General features: G+C 42.8%; 1 protein-coding gene across 1 annotated transcript; it reads right to left on the reverse strand.

Annotated features, from left to right (window-relative positions):
* Positions 1–1,986: 1,986 nt before the first annotated feature.
* camk1gb (calcium/calmodulin-dependent protein kinase IGb) lies at positions 1,987–13,338 on the reverse strand. Its single transcript, XM_069710986.1, has 13 exons — positions 12,949–13,338; positions 11,003–11,114; positions 8,216–8,341; positions 7,794–7,868; positions 7,502–7,640; positions 7,269–7,392; positions 7,054–7,129; positions 6,810–6,922; positions 6,555–6,633; positions 5,312–5,399; positions 3,907–4,256; positions 3,707–3,807; positions 1,987–2,957 (listed from the first exon to the last, which is right to left on the reverse strand). The coding sequence occupies exons 1-12, from the start codon at positions 13,076–13,078 to the stop codon at positions 3,750–3,752; spliced, it is 1,470 nt and encodes a 489-aa protein (XP_069567087.1). The 5' UTR covers positions 13,079–13,338; the 3' UTR covers positions 1,987–2,957; positions 3,707–3,749.
* Between the last annotated feature and the right edge of the window lie 2,325 nt (positions 13,339–15,663).

Genomic DNA, 15,663 nt, shown 5'->3' on the forward strand with positions numbered 1-15,663 from the left:
AAAATAGTTTGTTTAAAATTTTAGCAAATCTATTAAAAATAAAGAACGAAAATATAACGCGTACATAAGTGTTCACAGCCTTTGCTCAATACTTTGTTGAAGCACCTTTGGCAGAAATTACAGCCTCAAGTCTTTTTGAGTCTGATGCTATAAGCTTGGCTCTTATTCTTGGGCAGTTTCTCCCGTTCTTCTTTGCAGGACCTCTCAAGCTCCATCAGGTTGGATGGGGAGCGTCGGTGCAGACATCTTCAGATCTCTCCAGAGATGTTCAATCTTGTTCAAGTCTGGGCTCTGCCTGGGCCTCTCAAAGACATTCACAGAGTTGTCCCGAAGCCACTCCTTTGTTATCTTGGCTGTGTGCTTCGGGTCGTTGTCCTGTTGGAAGATGAACCTTCACCCCAGTCTGAGGTCCAGAGGGCTCAGGAGCAGATTTTCATCAAGGATGTCTCTGTACATTGCTGCATTCATCTTTCCCTCCATCCTGATTAGTCTCCCAGTTCCTGCTGCTGAAAAACATCCCCACAGCATGATGCTGCCACCACCATGCTTCACTGTAGAGATGGTATTGGCCAGGTGATGAGCGGTGCCTGGTTTCCTCCAGACATGACGCTTGGCATTCAGGCCAAAGAGTTCAATCTTTGTTTCATCAGACCAGAGAATTTAGTTTCTCATGGTCTGACAGTCCTTCAGGTGCCTTTTGGTAAACTCCAGGTGGGCTGTCATGAGCCTTTTACTGAGGAGTGGCTTCCGTCTGGCCACTCTACCATACAGGCCTGCTTGGTGGAGTGCTGCAGAGATGGTTGTCCTTCTGGAAGGTTCTCCTCTCTTCACAGAGCAACGCTGGAGCTCTGTCAGAGTGACCATCGGGTTCTTGGTTACCTCCCCGACTGAGGCCCTTCTCCCCCGATCGCTCAGTTTGGCCGGGCGGCCGACTCTAGGAAGAGTCCTGGTGGTTCAAACTTCTTCCATTTACGGATGATGGAGGCCATTGTGCTCATTGGGACCTTCAATGCTGCAGAAATATTTCTGTACCCTTCCCCAGATCTGTGCCTCCATACAATCCTGTCTCGGAGGTCTACAGACAATTCTTTGGACTTCATGTCTTGGTTTGTGCTCCGACATGCACTGTCAACTGTGGGACCTTATATAGACGGTGTGTGTCTTTCCAAATCATGTCCAATCAACTGAATTTACCAGGTGGACTCCAATCAAGTCGTAGAAACATCTCAAGGATGATCAGTGGAAACAGGATGCACCTGAGCTCAATTTTGAGTGTAATGGCAAAGGCTGTGAATACTTATGGACATGTGATTTTTTTTATTTTATTTTTATTTTATTTTTTTATTTTATTTTATTTTTAATAGATTTGCAAAAATTTCAATTTTTTTTATTTCACGTTGTCATTATGGGGTATTGTGTGTAGAATTTTGAGGGAACAAATGAATTTAATCCATTTTGGAACAAGGTTGTAATAAAACAAAATGTGGAAAAAGTGAAGCGCTGTGAATACTTTCTGGATGCACTGTATATATATATAATTTATAATCTTTTAAATGGTGGCGTTTTCTTCGAAATTTTCTTTCTTTAGATTAATTTTTTTCTGGCTTTTTCATTCCTTTGTGGAAGCGTTATACATTGTACACATTATAACAACAACAAAAATGTATAAAAATGAATCAGCAAACTCTAATCTCAAGGATTTCACCCAATTCTGCAGCCTTGGTTTTGTTTACAAAGAAAATGTAACAACAATTTACTTTTTTGGTGTTATTTTGCACATTTTTTTGCATGATTAATAGTATGTTTGAAGACGTTTGAATGTGCTTAATCCCATATTTCATTGTAAATAAATTCATTACAATCAGATTCCTGTTTATTTTTGAGTTTGCCATATTTTGATAAAAACTTTGCTGCAAATTCTCTTGACTATCGAGTGTCTAGTTGGGGGGGGGAGTAACTTAAAAAACGTCAGAAAAACAAAGGCAATATTGTGCGTAGCGTTTATTTATGAGCATACAAGGAATTCCAGCAGAATTACATCGATAAGATCAACATGTGGCCGTTAATACAAACTCACATAAAGCAGAGAGAGAAACAGGAAGCAGAAAAACATCAAGTACAACGGATCTTAAAGTCTAGCCGGTCGACGCGTGTACAGAGTTGGCAAGTTATGGATACATTTCTGGCATTTACACTGTTCATGATTATATTTGTATATTTATTGTTAGATTCTTGATATTATTTGTCTGGGCTGCTCGTTTTTTTTAATTTTTTTTTTATTCATTAATTCTTTTTTTAATTTTACTTTTTTTTGTACAAAAAAGGGTCACAAACACTTTAGAAAAAATAAAACACAACAATGAAACAAAAAGGGAGGTAATAAAAATAACTTTTTTCTGAATGAATAACAACAGCGTGGATAATTGGACGCGGTAAGCATGCGGTTAATGTTTCTTTTGTACTTACGTAGGATAATAACGCACGACGAAGTAAAATAATTTATTTCATTGCATCGTGTCTTTATTTAAGCAGCACGGAACCACAGTCCTAAATAAAACCGTGAACACTGTTTTAAAGTGCTCTGATGAATTAATCTCGTCTCAGAAACGACGTGGGACTTTTTTCAAAGTAAAGTCCGTCGGATCCTCTTCGTTAGAAGAGAATCTCTAGAATACTGGTTTTGAAAACTTGTCCCGTGCGTCTGAGTTAAAGTGTGTCTTGTGCATCTCATCGCGCGAGTTCCAGCGTTCGGGAAGCTTCGTAGGCACTCTTCCCAAAGAAAACGAACAAATGTCCCCGCGGATCCTCGCGGTCCGCTCTGGGGGGTCCGTCGAAGGATCGGCCGCCTCTCGTCCTCAGCACCGCGGGGGGTGGGGGTGGGTGGGGGGGGGGGCGGAGGGGGGGGGGGAGAGCTGACACCAAACAGCTGCACGCTGAGTCCGAACGGCAACGCTGACCTGCAGAGGGCACAAACACACGTCCAGGGTGAGACACGCGGACAACAGGCTCTGAACCACGGATGAAAAAAAACAACAAAAAAAACATTTTAAGTGGGTTGCAGAAGTCGGACGTAGCTTCCAGGTCTGAAAAATTAGGTCGAGGCGGAAGCGCCTTAAACTGCGATACCACCGAGCACCACTAGAGGTCGGCTCCAAAAAGCCTCCGGCTCCATAGACTCCCATTCAACTTCTCTCGTGAAATTCAAAGTGAATAAAATGTGTCCATCAGTTATCTCGGTGTTGTTAGCTAAAGTCACTCCTTCTTATTAGTTTTCTGGAGGTCCATCTGAAAATAATCCCTCATTCATTAGAAAATAAGATTCAAAAAGACCTGTTTTTGGGGGTGTGTCCGTCTGATTGACAGGTCCGTGGTGCAGTCAGGTTACAGCTGTCGGTGGGCGGGACGTAGTATCGTCGTGTTTCCAATCAGATCAGTTCGGTACACCGCTTAGCTCCTCCCTCCCAGCTAGTCCAAATATGGACACTTCCTGAATTTCATGAAACAAGTTGAATGGTCGTCTATGGAGCCAGAGGTTTTTTGGAGCCGACCTCTGGTGGCGCTCGGTGGTATTGCAGCTAAAGGCCATTCGGCCCTGAGTTTCAGTGTGTAACCGAGTACTTTGTGCACTTGTTTAACAATTAAGGTGTGATTTGAACACATGCATCACTTGCTTTACTGTATTTGTCGATGCTTAACTCAGACCTACCAAGTAAAAGTAGCTTTTTCTCCACGTAAACTTCCCGCGGCCTTCACATGACCGAGCAAACTAAAGTCTGCAGAGTCTTCCCGTTGCGGTTTTTACCGCACCTGAAAGCAAAAGAGAAGAAAAAGCGTGAGCCGGCGCCGCGGCGAAATAATCGGGAAGTCTAAAAACTCTCAACGCCGGAGGGGAGGTGTGTCACGAACCCGTTGAGGTTGGCGGGCTCCGAGTGGTAGACGTGCTTCCCCTTGTCGGCGATGGAGGGCGCGTGGTGCCCGGTGCCCTGGCTCTGAGTGGCCTTCAGCGGGTGGAAGTGGCTCTTCAGGTCCACGTGGTTGACGGGCAGCGGCATGTGCTGCGTCACCGGCGAGTTCCCGTTGACCTCCGCCGCCCTGGCCTCGGGTTTGTCCGAGCCGGCGTGTTGGCGGTTCCCCACGGAGGAGGACACGTCGCTCACTTTGATGTCCGGGATGCTGATCTGCTTCTGGATCACGTCGGAGTGGGCGAGCTGCAGCTTCTTCATGTGGTTGATGGCGACGGCGGCGTTGAAGGCCTGCTGCGGAGCGGGCGAAGACGAGATTTATTTATGGCCGATGTTCGGGAGACATCGAGAAGAAATACGCCGCTTTGACGCCGGCGGGTCTCTGTGAGCTCACGGGTTGTTGTTTTTTCTTAGTTATTAAATCGCGACTAAAATATTTGAAATTTTTCAGCCACTTAGATTTATTTGACTGAAAAATAGTGCAGGAATACACTCTGACTTTATGCCCTGTTGAATACGGGAAATTAACAAAATAAAAGTCCAACTAGGTGTGAAACCCCGACGAACTAAAAACATACAGACTTTTCAACAAATTTAAAATGATCATCAGTTTTCGAGAATCTAAATTGAACTGAATGAAAAAAAAACGCTGACTTGTCTAATTCTGATTCTGTTTACAGGATGCTAAAATATGAGCGAAGAAATGATATTACAACGTTTATAGTTTTGCTGGTTACTGCCGTGACACTGTTGGTGAGAAATGGCTGCTGCGATGGGAGCTGGAATATGGAAAAAATATATCGGAGAGGATTCTCATTCCTCCAGATTGCGGTCAATCTAAGTGTCGTTAAAAGTCGAGATAACTTCCGTCAAAGAAGCAGCTGGACTTCTTGGAGACGTTTTGGGTGAGAGGTGAATTATCTTCAATAATTTCAAGTGGATCCAGTTGCCTTTGGATAACAGTTAGATTGACTTTTGACGACACCAAAACTGATCAAAAACGGGAGAAATGAGAATCTAGTAAAACGTACGCCCTTCAAAATAAAAGCACAGCATCAGAAATTCCGTTTTTCCTGTTTCCCCTACAGACTATAACCACGACCCACTAAAAACTGCCCCGTGACCCACTTGTGGTTCACGACCCACCAGTTGAGAACAGCTTCATGTTATTGACTCATTTTTTTTTACCGCAGAACAATCAAGCACACTTCGGTTGCGCTGACAGAACACTATCTTATTTAACTGCCTTTAATCAGGAAGGATTTAGGGAGGAACCCGATTAATCTACTTTAAACTCCAAGTCCTCAACGAGTTTACGACATCAGAGCCAAGAAATCAATCAGACTAACCTTCCACTTCGACTTGGCGAAGTTCTTTTGGATCTGAGTGCTGACGGAGTAGTAGATGTCCTGGCACCGCGCCGTCTTTCCGATAATCCTGGGAAAACGGAAGATAGCGTAACAGAAAGTTTAAAAAAAAAAGTGTTTCAAAGTGAAGGTAGATCCTGAATGTATCTGTGATGACGCCTGTTCCTGTATTTCACCTCGTGGATGCGACAATAAGTGTGGTGTCACTAAAATGTTAAACATTAAAATGTTGTTTGACTGTTACTTTTTCCTAGAGGAGAAACAATTGAAAAATAACAGTATTCAATTTTATATATATAATATCTTGGACTCAAGCGGCAACAAACAAACCGCTCCGAACTTGTTAAATTGAAACGGTTTGGAACCAGAAGAGACGCTTATGGGTCTGAAAAATGAGGCCGACGCTGAAGTGCTGTAAGCTGCAATACCACCGAGTTCCACTAGAGGTCGGCTCCAAAAAGCCTCTGGCTCCATAGACTCCCATTCAACTTCTCTCATCCAATAAAGTCAATGAAATGTGTCCACCAGTTATTACGGTGTTGTTAGCTAAAGTCGCTCCTTCTTATTAGTTTTCTGAAAATAATCCCTCATTCATTAGAAAATAAGCTTCAAAAAGACCTGTTTTTTTTGGGGGGGGGGGGCGTGTCTGTTTGATTGACAGGCTTGTGGTGCAGTGAGGTTACGGCTATCCGTGGGCGGGACGTAGGAACCAATAAGATCGAGTCGGATCCTCCGCTCGCTTCCTCCCCAGCTTGCCAAATATGGTCACTTCCTGCTCCAATCAAACAGACAATCCACGCCGGCTTTTTGAAGTATATTTTCTAATTTTTTTATTCAATTATTTTTAGATGGACTGCCAGAAAACGAACGAGAAGGAGCGACTTTAGCTAACAACACCAGAACAATTTGTGAATTTTTTTTTATTAATTTTGAATTTGATGAGAGAAGTTGAATGGGAGTCAATGGAGCCGGAGGCTTTTTTGGAGCCGACCTCTAGTGGCACTCGCTGGTATTGCATCTTACGGCACTTCTGCATCGGACCAAGAAGCTACGTCCACTTTTATATACAGTCAATGCTTATAACCTAAAAGGTGAATTGTTGCATAATCTCATTAGATTAAAGATAAAAGATGATATAATTTAACGTTTCATTAAATTTAATTTGGTGCATCGTAACCAATATTTACACTAAAATCTTCTTATAATAACAATGAGTGACGCTCACCAGGGATGTCGGAGCGCTTGGTCTGTGTTGAAGCGCATGCTGGGATTCTTCTGCATCATGTTACGGATGAAATCCTTCGCTGCACATCCGAAAACAAAGACACACACACACACACACACACACACACACACACACACACACACACACACACACACACACACACACACACACACACACACACACACACACAAGTTAGAGCGAATACGGCGCTCCGCAAATACACAACAGATCAAACGCAAAAAAAAGTTTAATCACCAGATTCGGAGATGTCGTCCCAGAAGGGCGAGTCGAACTCATACTGCGCCTTCATGATCTTGGAGAAGAGTCGAGTCTCGCTCTCTTCATAAAAAGGAGGATATCCGCAGAGTCTGCAAGGAAAACAAACGCGTTTGTTAAGTTTCAGAAGACCTCCGAAGAAATGATGTTGGCGGGAATGACCGGATGGAAGAGGCTTTTACTTTGAAAATCCTGAAACCAAAGCAAAAATCCGGCCACTCACAAGATGTAGGTGATGACTCCGATAGACCAGCAGTCCACCGCCTTGCTGTACGGCTTCTGGGCCAAAACTTCAGGAGCTGAAAAGTCAGACGAAAACTAATTAGTCTAGCTTCCGTGAACACAAAACAAATCATGAATAATCGTCGTGTTCTTTAAGTGCCGGTGACCCCATTCCCAGTGAAGTGCCCCTCCATTATTCAGACGCGTTCTCCTCACCGACGTATCCCGGGGTGCCGCAGGCCGTCGACATGATGTCGTTGTCGACCATCTTCGACAGGCCGAAGTCGCTGATCATGATCTTGGAGTCTTCCTCCTGGCTGTAGTAGAGGATGTTCTCGGGCTGCACGGAGAGAACGAACAAGCATTCATTTCAAAGAAAGAAAAGGTAATGACATCTCATGTAAAACCAGATCGAGTAGTATATACGTGTTTTGCTGCGTGGGTGGTACCTTCAGGTCCCGATGCACGACTCCGTTCTGGTGCAGGTAGCTGACGGCCTGCAGGACCTGCTGGATCACGCTGCTGGCGTCCTTCTCCGAGTAAACGCCCCGGTCCAGGATCCGGTCGAAGAGCTCGCCGCCCGCCACCCTTCGATGACGAGACGGTCGGAAGGTGGAAAAAAAAAGAAGAAGGAAAAAATCCATCTTAAGTCCCATTTTTTAATGAGATAAATCTGACCGTTCTGTAATAATATATATATATATATATATATATATATAAAATAAAAAATGGTCGACTCACAGCTGCATGACGAGATAGTAGTGAGTCTGACTCTCGTAGAAGTCCTCCATCCCCACCACGTTGTCGTGCTGGATTCTGTTTGGAAGAAAAAAGAAGTTCAACACACACAAAAAAGAAAAAAGGAAGCAGATCAGGAGTCCTTCCTTTCTGACTTCTGAGGGAATTTAAAATTCACAGGTTTTTACTTTTAGACTTTATTAATCCCACAGTGGGGAAATTCAGTTGTTACAGCAGCAAAGAAACCCCCAAAAAACTGCACACGGTAAAAGAAAATGTACAAATACATATACATCAAGTACGATAGATCACAATAATTATTTTAGAAAAAAATAAGAGCAAAATAAAAAATACGCACAAAACTACATGTACAAAAAAACAAAACAAATGAATACAAAGTCAAATAAGTCAAATGGGCTTTTTACCTCCTCAGCACGGCGATCTCGTTCTCCAGGTTCAGATCCTGCTTCTGTTTCTTCTTCACGCACTTCATGGCGAACATCTTCCCCGTCTTCTTCTCCTTCACCATGTAGACCTCGGAGAACGCGCCGCTGGGAAACAAACACGCGTCGGACACGACGTTACTGATGATGAAGAGAGTACAATTTATTTGCAGATGTTTTGAACTGTTTTTTTTTTTTTTTTATGTCTCACAATAAGTTTAAGACGCCAGATTGATTTCAGTTGTTATGCTAAATATGAACCCACAGCCAGAAGTAGGTCAGCTTTTATTTAACATAAAGACCAAAAAACAGAGAGAAACAACCTGAATCTGTGAAACTATATTATTTTTTATTATTATTTTGGAGCTTTCTAACCTCCTTAAAAACCACAAATGGAGACTTTTACATTTCGTTTTTGGAGTTAATTAAACCTATGAGCTATAATGATTCATCACTAAGCTTTAGAGGTGCTAGAAAGCAGATAGTTTCCTTTGGAAAGCGCCAGGCTTGATTTTTTTTTTTCCACCATACATCCATATATAAACTAATGCTAAGCTAAGCTAACTGGCTGCTGCCTCCATCTTTTTTATTTCCTCATTCACTCCAGAGAGTTAAAATTCTTTCAGCTGCATTTATATTGAATTAAAATGGATGTTTTACAGCAGTTTAATCATGTTTTTTGTTTGTTTGTTTTTTCTCCTCGCTTTGGAAACTTCCCGATCGAATTCCTCGAAGCGCGTCAGAATAAAAAAAACCCAACAACACGAACGCCGGCGCACAAACAGCAGAATTAAAGCTTCCAATCAAGACCTGCTGGTGGATTAACTATTCGCATGCCAGGAGCTTATTGTTCGGTGCCATCGCTATCTTCGGCGCCGTTCTGGGAATAGTTGTCTCACCGGGTCGGATTAGGGCGTCTTTATCCCTGACGCAACGGAAACCGGCGGCGCCCGGCGAGGGCTCGAGGGGCAGAGGTCAAGAAACTCAGCATGTTCAGAGTTCAACGTAGAGAACAGAGCAGGACGGGACACAACGGGACGGCTCAAAGACGGGTCGGGGAAGGTCTGAGGACGGGCCGCAAGGGACGCCGCGACTCGTCCTGGGAGGGGACGCGGGCGGTCCGCCGGGTTAACGACAAAACAACCGATGTACGGTTCGAGTTCCTGCAGATGGTTTGCTGATGAAGCGTCAACGTTAGAAGACGCGCACACACACACACACACACACACACACACACACACACACACACACACACACACACACACACACACACACACACACACACACACACACACACACACACACACACACACACACACGGGAACCAGCTGCCGCGACGACGTCATCGCAGCGCTTCACTTCCTGTCGCTTCAACCGCCTCGTTTTTTTTCCCCCCCGAGAGCTCGTTTTCCGACTTCAGCGTGTAAATGTCCTCCCGTTAAAACTCATGGAGGACTCAAGGGGCTCCTTCACGGTCCTCCGACCTTCGAGGCAGCGCTCCCGTTGCGTGGAGGACCTTCTGGATCCTTCTTCCCTTTTTGTTTTTTGACTGTGATGGAAAGTGTAAGCTGACACCGGGCGGAGGGCAAAACACGGAGAGGAGCCGGCGTCTGTCGACACCGTCAACATCGACGTAGAAGCAGAGGAGCCGGTCTGCTGGCGGCGTCTCTCTCGTGTCCCTCGTGTCTCTCCCGTGTCTCTCGGTTGCATCATTCAGTCGAAGGGAACTCGTTGTTCCAACGCGTCTTCATATACTTTTCCAATAACGGTGCTGCGGGTTTATTTATTTATTTTTTTCTTTAAAAGTGTGTTGGGGGAAATAAAACTAACATCCGCAGACTGATCGGACCTCTTTATTAGACGCCTTCGGGGTCCAATTATGTTTTTAGATTCAAAAGAATCTTCAGCGTTTCCTCTCTCGCGCCTTTATTTACCGTCGGCTTCCCGTCCTTCAATCAGTCGCTAACTCGGCTACCGCTCGAGGACACGTTGACCTTTTTTCCGCCGATGTGGCAGAAAAAAATGAGACCGACACAAACAAGACGGTATACCGAGCATCAACATAAGGTGGATTTCATCGTTTTAGTTTTGTAAAATTTTGCTTTAGGTCCAATTTAAATTCACACCAACTAGTATTATTATTTTTTTTTTTACTTTTAGGGCTGCAATTATTGATTATTTTCACTATTTAACAACTGATTAGTTATTTTCTGTTTTACTTTGTTTATTGTTTTGTCTCTAAAATGCAGCCCCGCCCTGCAAAAAAAGTGAAATAATGGCAATCAAGCCAAATATGATGTTATTAAATGTATTTTTTAAAATGTCTGACCAAAAGTCAAACACACAAAACAAACAAAAAAAGTTCAATACTGAGAAGCTGGAAGCAGAGATTTGATACTTCCTGCTTAAAAATGATCTAAATAATGAGTCGATTATTAAAACAGGCGCTGATTTGTTTTCTGCTTTCTCTTTTGAATCTGAAGAAAAAAAAAAAAATGTAGTTGATGTGTGGTTTTTTTGTGCTGACTCGGGGGTAGTCAGACGAACCCTCCCCACGCAGCCGAAGCGTCTTGTTGTCTAAGTCTCCGGTAAAGTCGGCCTCCTTATGTCAATCCAATCAAAGCGGTAATCTGTCCTGCAACTCAAACAGCATGTCCCGGGTCCGTGATCACGTTGTCGGCACCTCGGTGCAACTGGAAGGGAAAAAAAAACAAACCCAAAAAACCATCTCGCAAACAAATAAAAGAAAAACGACTGAACGCGACTTACGATCCCAACTCGTGCATGATGTCGAAGATCTCCTGGATGTTTTCCGTGTCCTTCTTCCACACGTAGTCGGCCTCTTGGCGCCCCATCTCCTCAGACGCTTCAGCAGGGATTTCTGGTTTTTTGGTTGTTTTTTTTTAAGAGTTCAGGAGATGAGAAATAAAGATGTCACTTAAAAACACAATTTTAATTTTTTTTTTTTTTTTTTAATTCCGGCATTAACAGAAACAAACAAACAAACAAACAAACAAACAAACAAACAAAAAAAGAATCCAGGCTTCATATTCAGACTCCCTCAACATCGGTGCTTTGGGATTACTGAGGTGTCGTGATGATGAGGAGGGCAGGTGTGTGAAGGTTGGAGCTTCGGCCGCTCAGACTGTCCGACAGCCGATAATCCGTCCGCTGTAACGAGCGCGCGGGCAGCAGGACAGCGGCGCTGCGGCCATACATATCAATAAAGGCCGAGCGCTAATCCGTCACACAAAGGTCACTCTGTGGGTCTCCCCTTCCCCCTCCCCCTCCTCCCCCACTCCCATGCAGCTATCCAGAAAATATGGATTTCAAAATAAAATACGCATTTCAAAATAAAACTTTCCCTACCCCACCACCCCCCAAAAAAAACCCCAGAGGACCAGTTATTTAGGAACAACTTACACCGAGACATGCGCTCATTGCAGTAAGACAAAATACTTGTTTTTGTTTTTTTTACCGAGATGAAAAGAACATCTTTAAAGATTAGAGCGTGGGAAAGAAGGACTTATCCGATAAAACTAAAAAAAGGTACGTGGAGGGATTAAGAACATCTTACGTGAACAGGTTACCTGGTTTGGTGTCCTGCCCGCTTTTTCTCTTATATAATGGATTAGGAACTACTGATTTGGAGACCTGACCTCGTGGCAGGCTTAAATACCAAAGAACAGACTCGAACAAAGAACTTTAAATGGAAAAAATAAATCTCTGAAATTAAAAAAAAAAAATAACAGGTGGTATAAACATTTAAATCTAGAATTAGATGAAGATTTTTTTTTTTTTGATTTTTAGGTTATTAACTTTCATGTTTTCAGTCTATGCATGATTATTTGTTTTTAAACCTAATGTTTCTGATGTTACTTTTGGAGCGTCTGAATTGATTTAAAAAAAAAATCTTTTCTTTTACACACTGATGAGATTTGAGGGTCTGATGTCCCCCGCAAAAATAAAGAAAAAAAGCTGCAGTCATTCTTTCTTTCAGGATGTTGTTGTTGTTGTTTTGCAGCCCAGCCCAGAACATTTCAGCAGAGGAACCAAAAGCACAATTTAGCAACACAAAGCTAAAGTGCAAAAGTCCAAAACATGCAACAGAGTCCCACATTTCTGCAATCTGCAAAAACAACAACAACAACAACAACAATCTTTCACTGCAGAGGAGTCTGTTTTTTTCCCCCTCTCTCCTTGTACCTGCAGATTTACAGTCCAGTCACGTTTTGGCTTTGATGTAAAAAAAAAAAAAAAAAAAGAGATACTAACACCGATAAATAATGTGACAGAAAGCAAACAGACGCACTGATGGACGCGGACGGACGCGTCGTGCACCTCCTCCTCTTTGCGCTCACAGAACTGCGGGCGTCCGCCGACAGATCGCTCGCTCTGCGGCACAATCTGCGACCGATCAGAGATTCAGCTCGAGCTCGAGCCTCACAGATCCGTAACCACTAAACACCTGCAGGTTTGGGACTCCTGGATTTCATCGTGATAATAAAACACGGAGCACCAAATAATAATAAATAATAATAATCATAATAATAACTACCCAAATTACGCGCTGGAGTACAAATGAGAAAAACACCGTTCTCCCCCCCCCCCTCAAAACAAACCACCTGCAGCCCTTCAAGTGAAAGTGTGCCAAGAAGAAGAAGAAGAAGAAGAACAGAAGTTAGATTGAGCATCAAACAGCTGACTCGACTCACCGAGAGACTTTGCGCTGCCGGAGCTTTGCTCTGACTCTCCTGCCGAAAGCTCGTCGAGGTCTGCACCGATTACTTCGTCTGGGATCCTGCAAATACCTGTTGTTACGGTGGAGATTACATCCACGGACATCTCCGAGGGGAGGGAGGAGGAAGAGGAGGTGGAGGAGGAGGGGAGGGGAGGGGAGGCTGTCTCACAGGTTGCTCATTGTGACTTTAAGCTCAGCTCGGGCTGCTGCTGCTGCATCGTCTTCATCGTCTTCTTTCTCCTCTCGGATGAAGGTTTTTGTAGAAAAAAAAAAAAGAAAAAAGAAGAAGAAGAAGCAAAAAGCAAAACAAACAACGCGTCCTGCGCAGAAACGGGACAGCTGTTGAGTCAAAAACGTGCACGCGCACCGCGAGTTCCCCAGGTTTGTCATGACTGATGGATGAGCGCGTGATCAGTGGTGCGTCAAGGCGCTGAATACAGTATCAGTGGATATTGCCATGACAACAGGACACCACTGCCAAGGCACCGTTTGTAAAATAAATAAATAAATAAAAAAGGCTTATTGATAGTTTCTATGAAAATTACTCACCTTCGCTGGTATTTTAATGTTCTGTCGTTTTACAGCTTTAAATCAAAAACAGATTTGATGAAGATTTATGGCTGAATTCAAATTTGAATAATGGTGTGACTGCTAAAAACCTATTGGCTGCACCAATTATCATTTAACAGGTGAATCCTTATGCAAAGTTTGATTTTGTATTTTAGATTTGTAATTCATTTAACACACGTTCTCCTTTTTACTTGGCATGATTAGTGGAAAAAAAAAAGCCACATTAAATTGATTTGGATTGTTAGACAATAAAACAGGAAAAAAAACCTCAATTAAAATGTAATATTTCTATATAATAAATAATTTACCAGTAGTTTATATATTATTAACGGGATACCGATGAGGCGGTGAATGTTACTTTTGAGGTTTATAATATACTTACAAATGTTACGTTTCTTTTTTACTTTCCAATAAAAAAAACAACCTGTGTAATAAAGATCTTTCACATCTGAAGCTGGAAGCAGTTTCTTTGCAAACCCGCTTCACACGGCAAAAACGTGAAACTGCCACGCTTTGGCCAGCCGAGGCGTGACAGTTACACGTTTTCCTGTAGTTTTGAAGATAACGTTAGCACAAAACCTAAAAGTGTTTTTTATTTTTTTTTATTTTATTTTTTAACACGCAAAGCACAAAGAAAGTTGAAAGAAACATCTTTGGGGAAGTTTGTTTTTCACGTCAATTTCGCGCACAGCTGAGCCGCAGACGGCAGCATTTAGTCCGTAAGCATGTTGCTCGGCACGCTGCGGTCTCCGGCGGCAAACTTTAACAGGCTTATACGATAATCTGCTCGTGTCACCTGCCGCACGCCGAGCCGCTGAAGGAGGGGTCACGGTCGTGACGCGTCCGGCTCTCTCCGTTCACACCGCGGACGCCAGTTATCCTCCCCAACATCTCAAAATTAAATGTCAATATTCGGCTGCATTAACGCAGACGTGACCTGAAGGTGAATAAATCAGCTGCAGTGTTGATCTGCCAGGACGAGTTTCAGAGACTCCACTACCTGAGGTTTTTTTTTTTTTTTTTTTTTTAATGCGTGAGCTGCAGACAGATAGACTATCAAAAGCTGAATGCGCTCGTCACGTCGTCATGGATACCGGTTCAAGAGGCGGTCACGGTCGTCTTCCAATTTCAAGTGATTTTTTTTAATTTTTTTTTTAAGAGCCAGAATGAGTCAACGTGGTTTCAATCAGAAGAGATCAGAGTTCCAGGAAACGGCAGCTGTTATAAGAAAAGGTTTGACGCATGTCAAACAGGTCGGAGTTACTGTGATTAAGAAAGTGGAAATAACTGCTCAAGGAATCGTACAAATTATTGCAAAATGTAGAATTATAATGAACAAAAAAAAACCTAACCGTTTTTTTTTTAGGCCAAACACAAACGGGCTGTTTTTTTTTTTTTACTTCTGCCAACAAGTTTTATTTTTTTGGTGCGGTGTTCCAGCGTTGGTCGGCAAAAGATGATGGAAAAACGAATACCGGCCACGAAACTCGGCCTGTTGTTCACCCGTCTGCCGAGAAAGAAACCATGAAATTTTGGAGCGGATCCGAATCATTTGAACAAATTATTTTTCACTTTCATTAACATTGCGAGATTGCATTTAGTCTACTAAAATGCAATACATCTTGTTATCCAGTAGGTGGTAGTAAAGTTCAATACTGACAAAACACTAGAAATACGATGACTCGGTATCACGCTGATGCATGAAATACACACAGGACGCCACTAGAGGTCACTGTGTCCGTCACGCTCGGCAAGAAAAGTACAGCGTCTTATGTGGTCGGCAAAAAACAAAAAACAAAAAAAAACGTGGTTAGGTTTAGGAAAAAGATCGCGGTTTTAATTCTGGTGCAACAAGACCGTTTTAAGACAAATAGAATGAGGAATTTATGAAATATAATTTTACACAAAGCTGATTTCAATTAAAAACTGGGTGACATTATTTCTATTATAAGATTTGTAGGGAACCAAAATTTAAAATGGGGTAAAAAAACAACAACAACAACCTCTCCGCCGACCACAAAATTAAAATGCACATTAGTTTATCACATAATAAAATGGGAGACTTTTTTACTTCTGAATATTTTGAACTACTTTTTGGGCCTTTTTTTAAATCGCGATA

Source organism: Brachyistius frenatus, unplaced genomic scaffold (assembly GCF_029030835.1).
Source record: "Brachyistius frenatus isolate BFR_SWC_R1_liver_20210118 unplaced genomic scaffold, ASM2903083v1 Contig_95, whole genome shotgun sequence".
Classification (NCBI taxonomy): domain Eukaryota; kingdom Metazoa; phylum Chordata; class Actinopteri; family Embiotocidae; genus Brachyistius; species Brachyistius frenatus.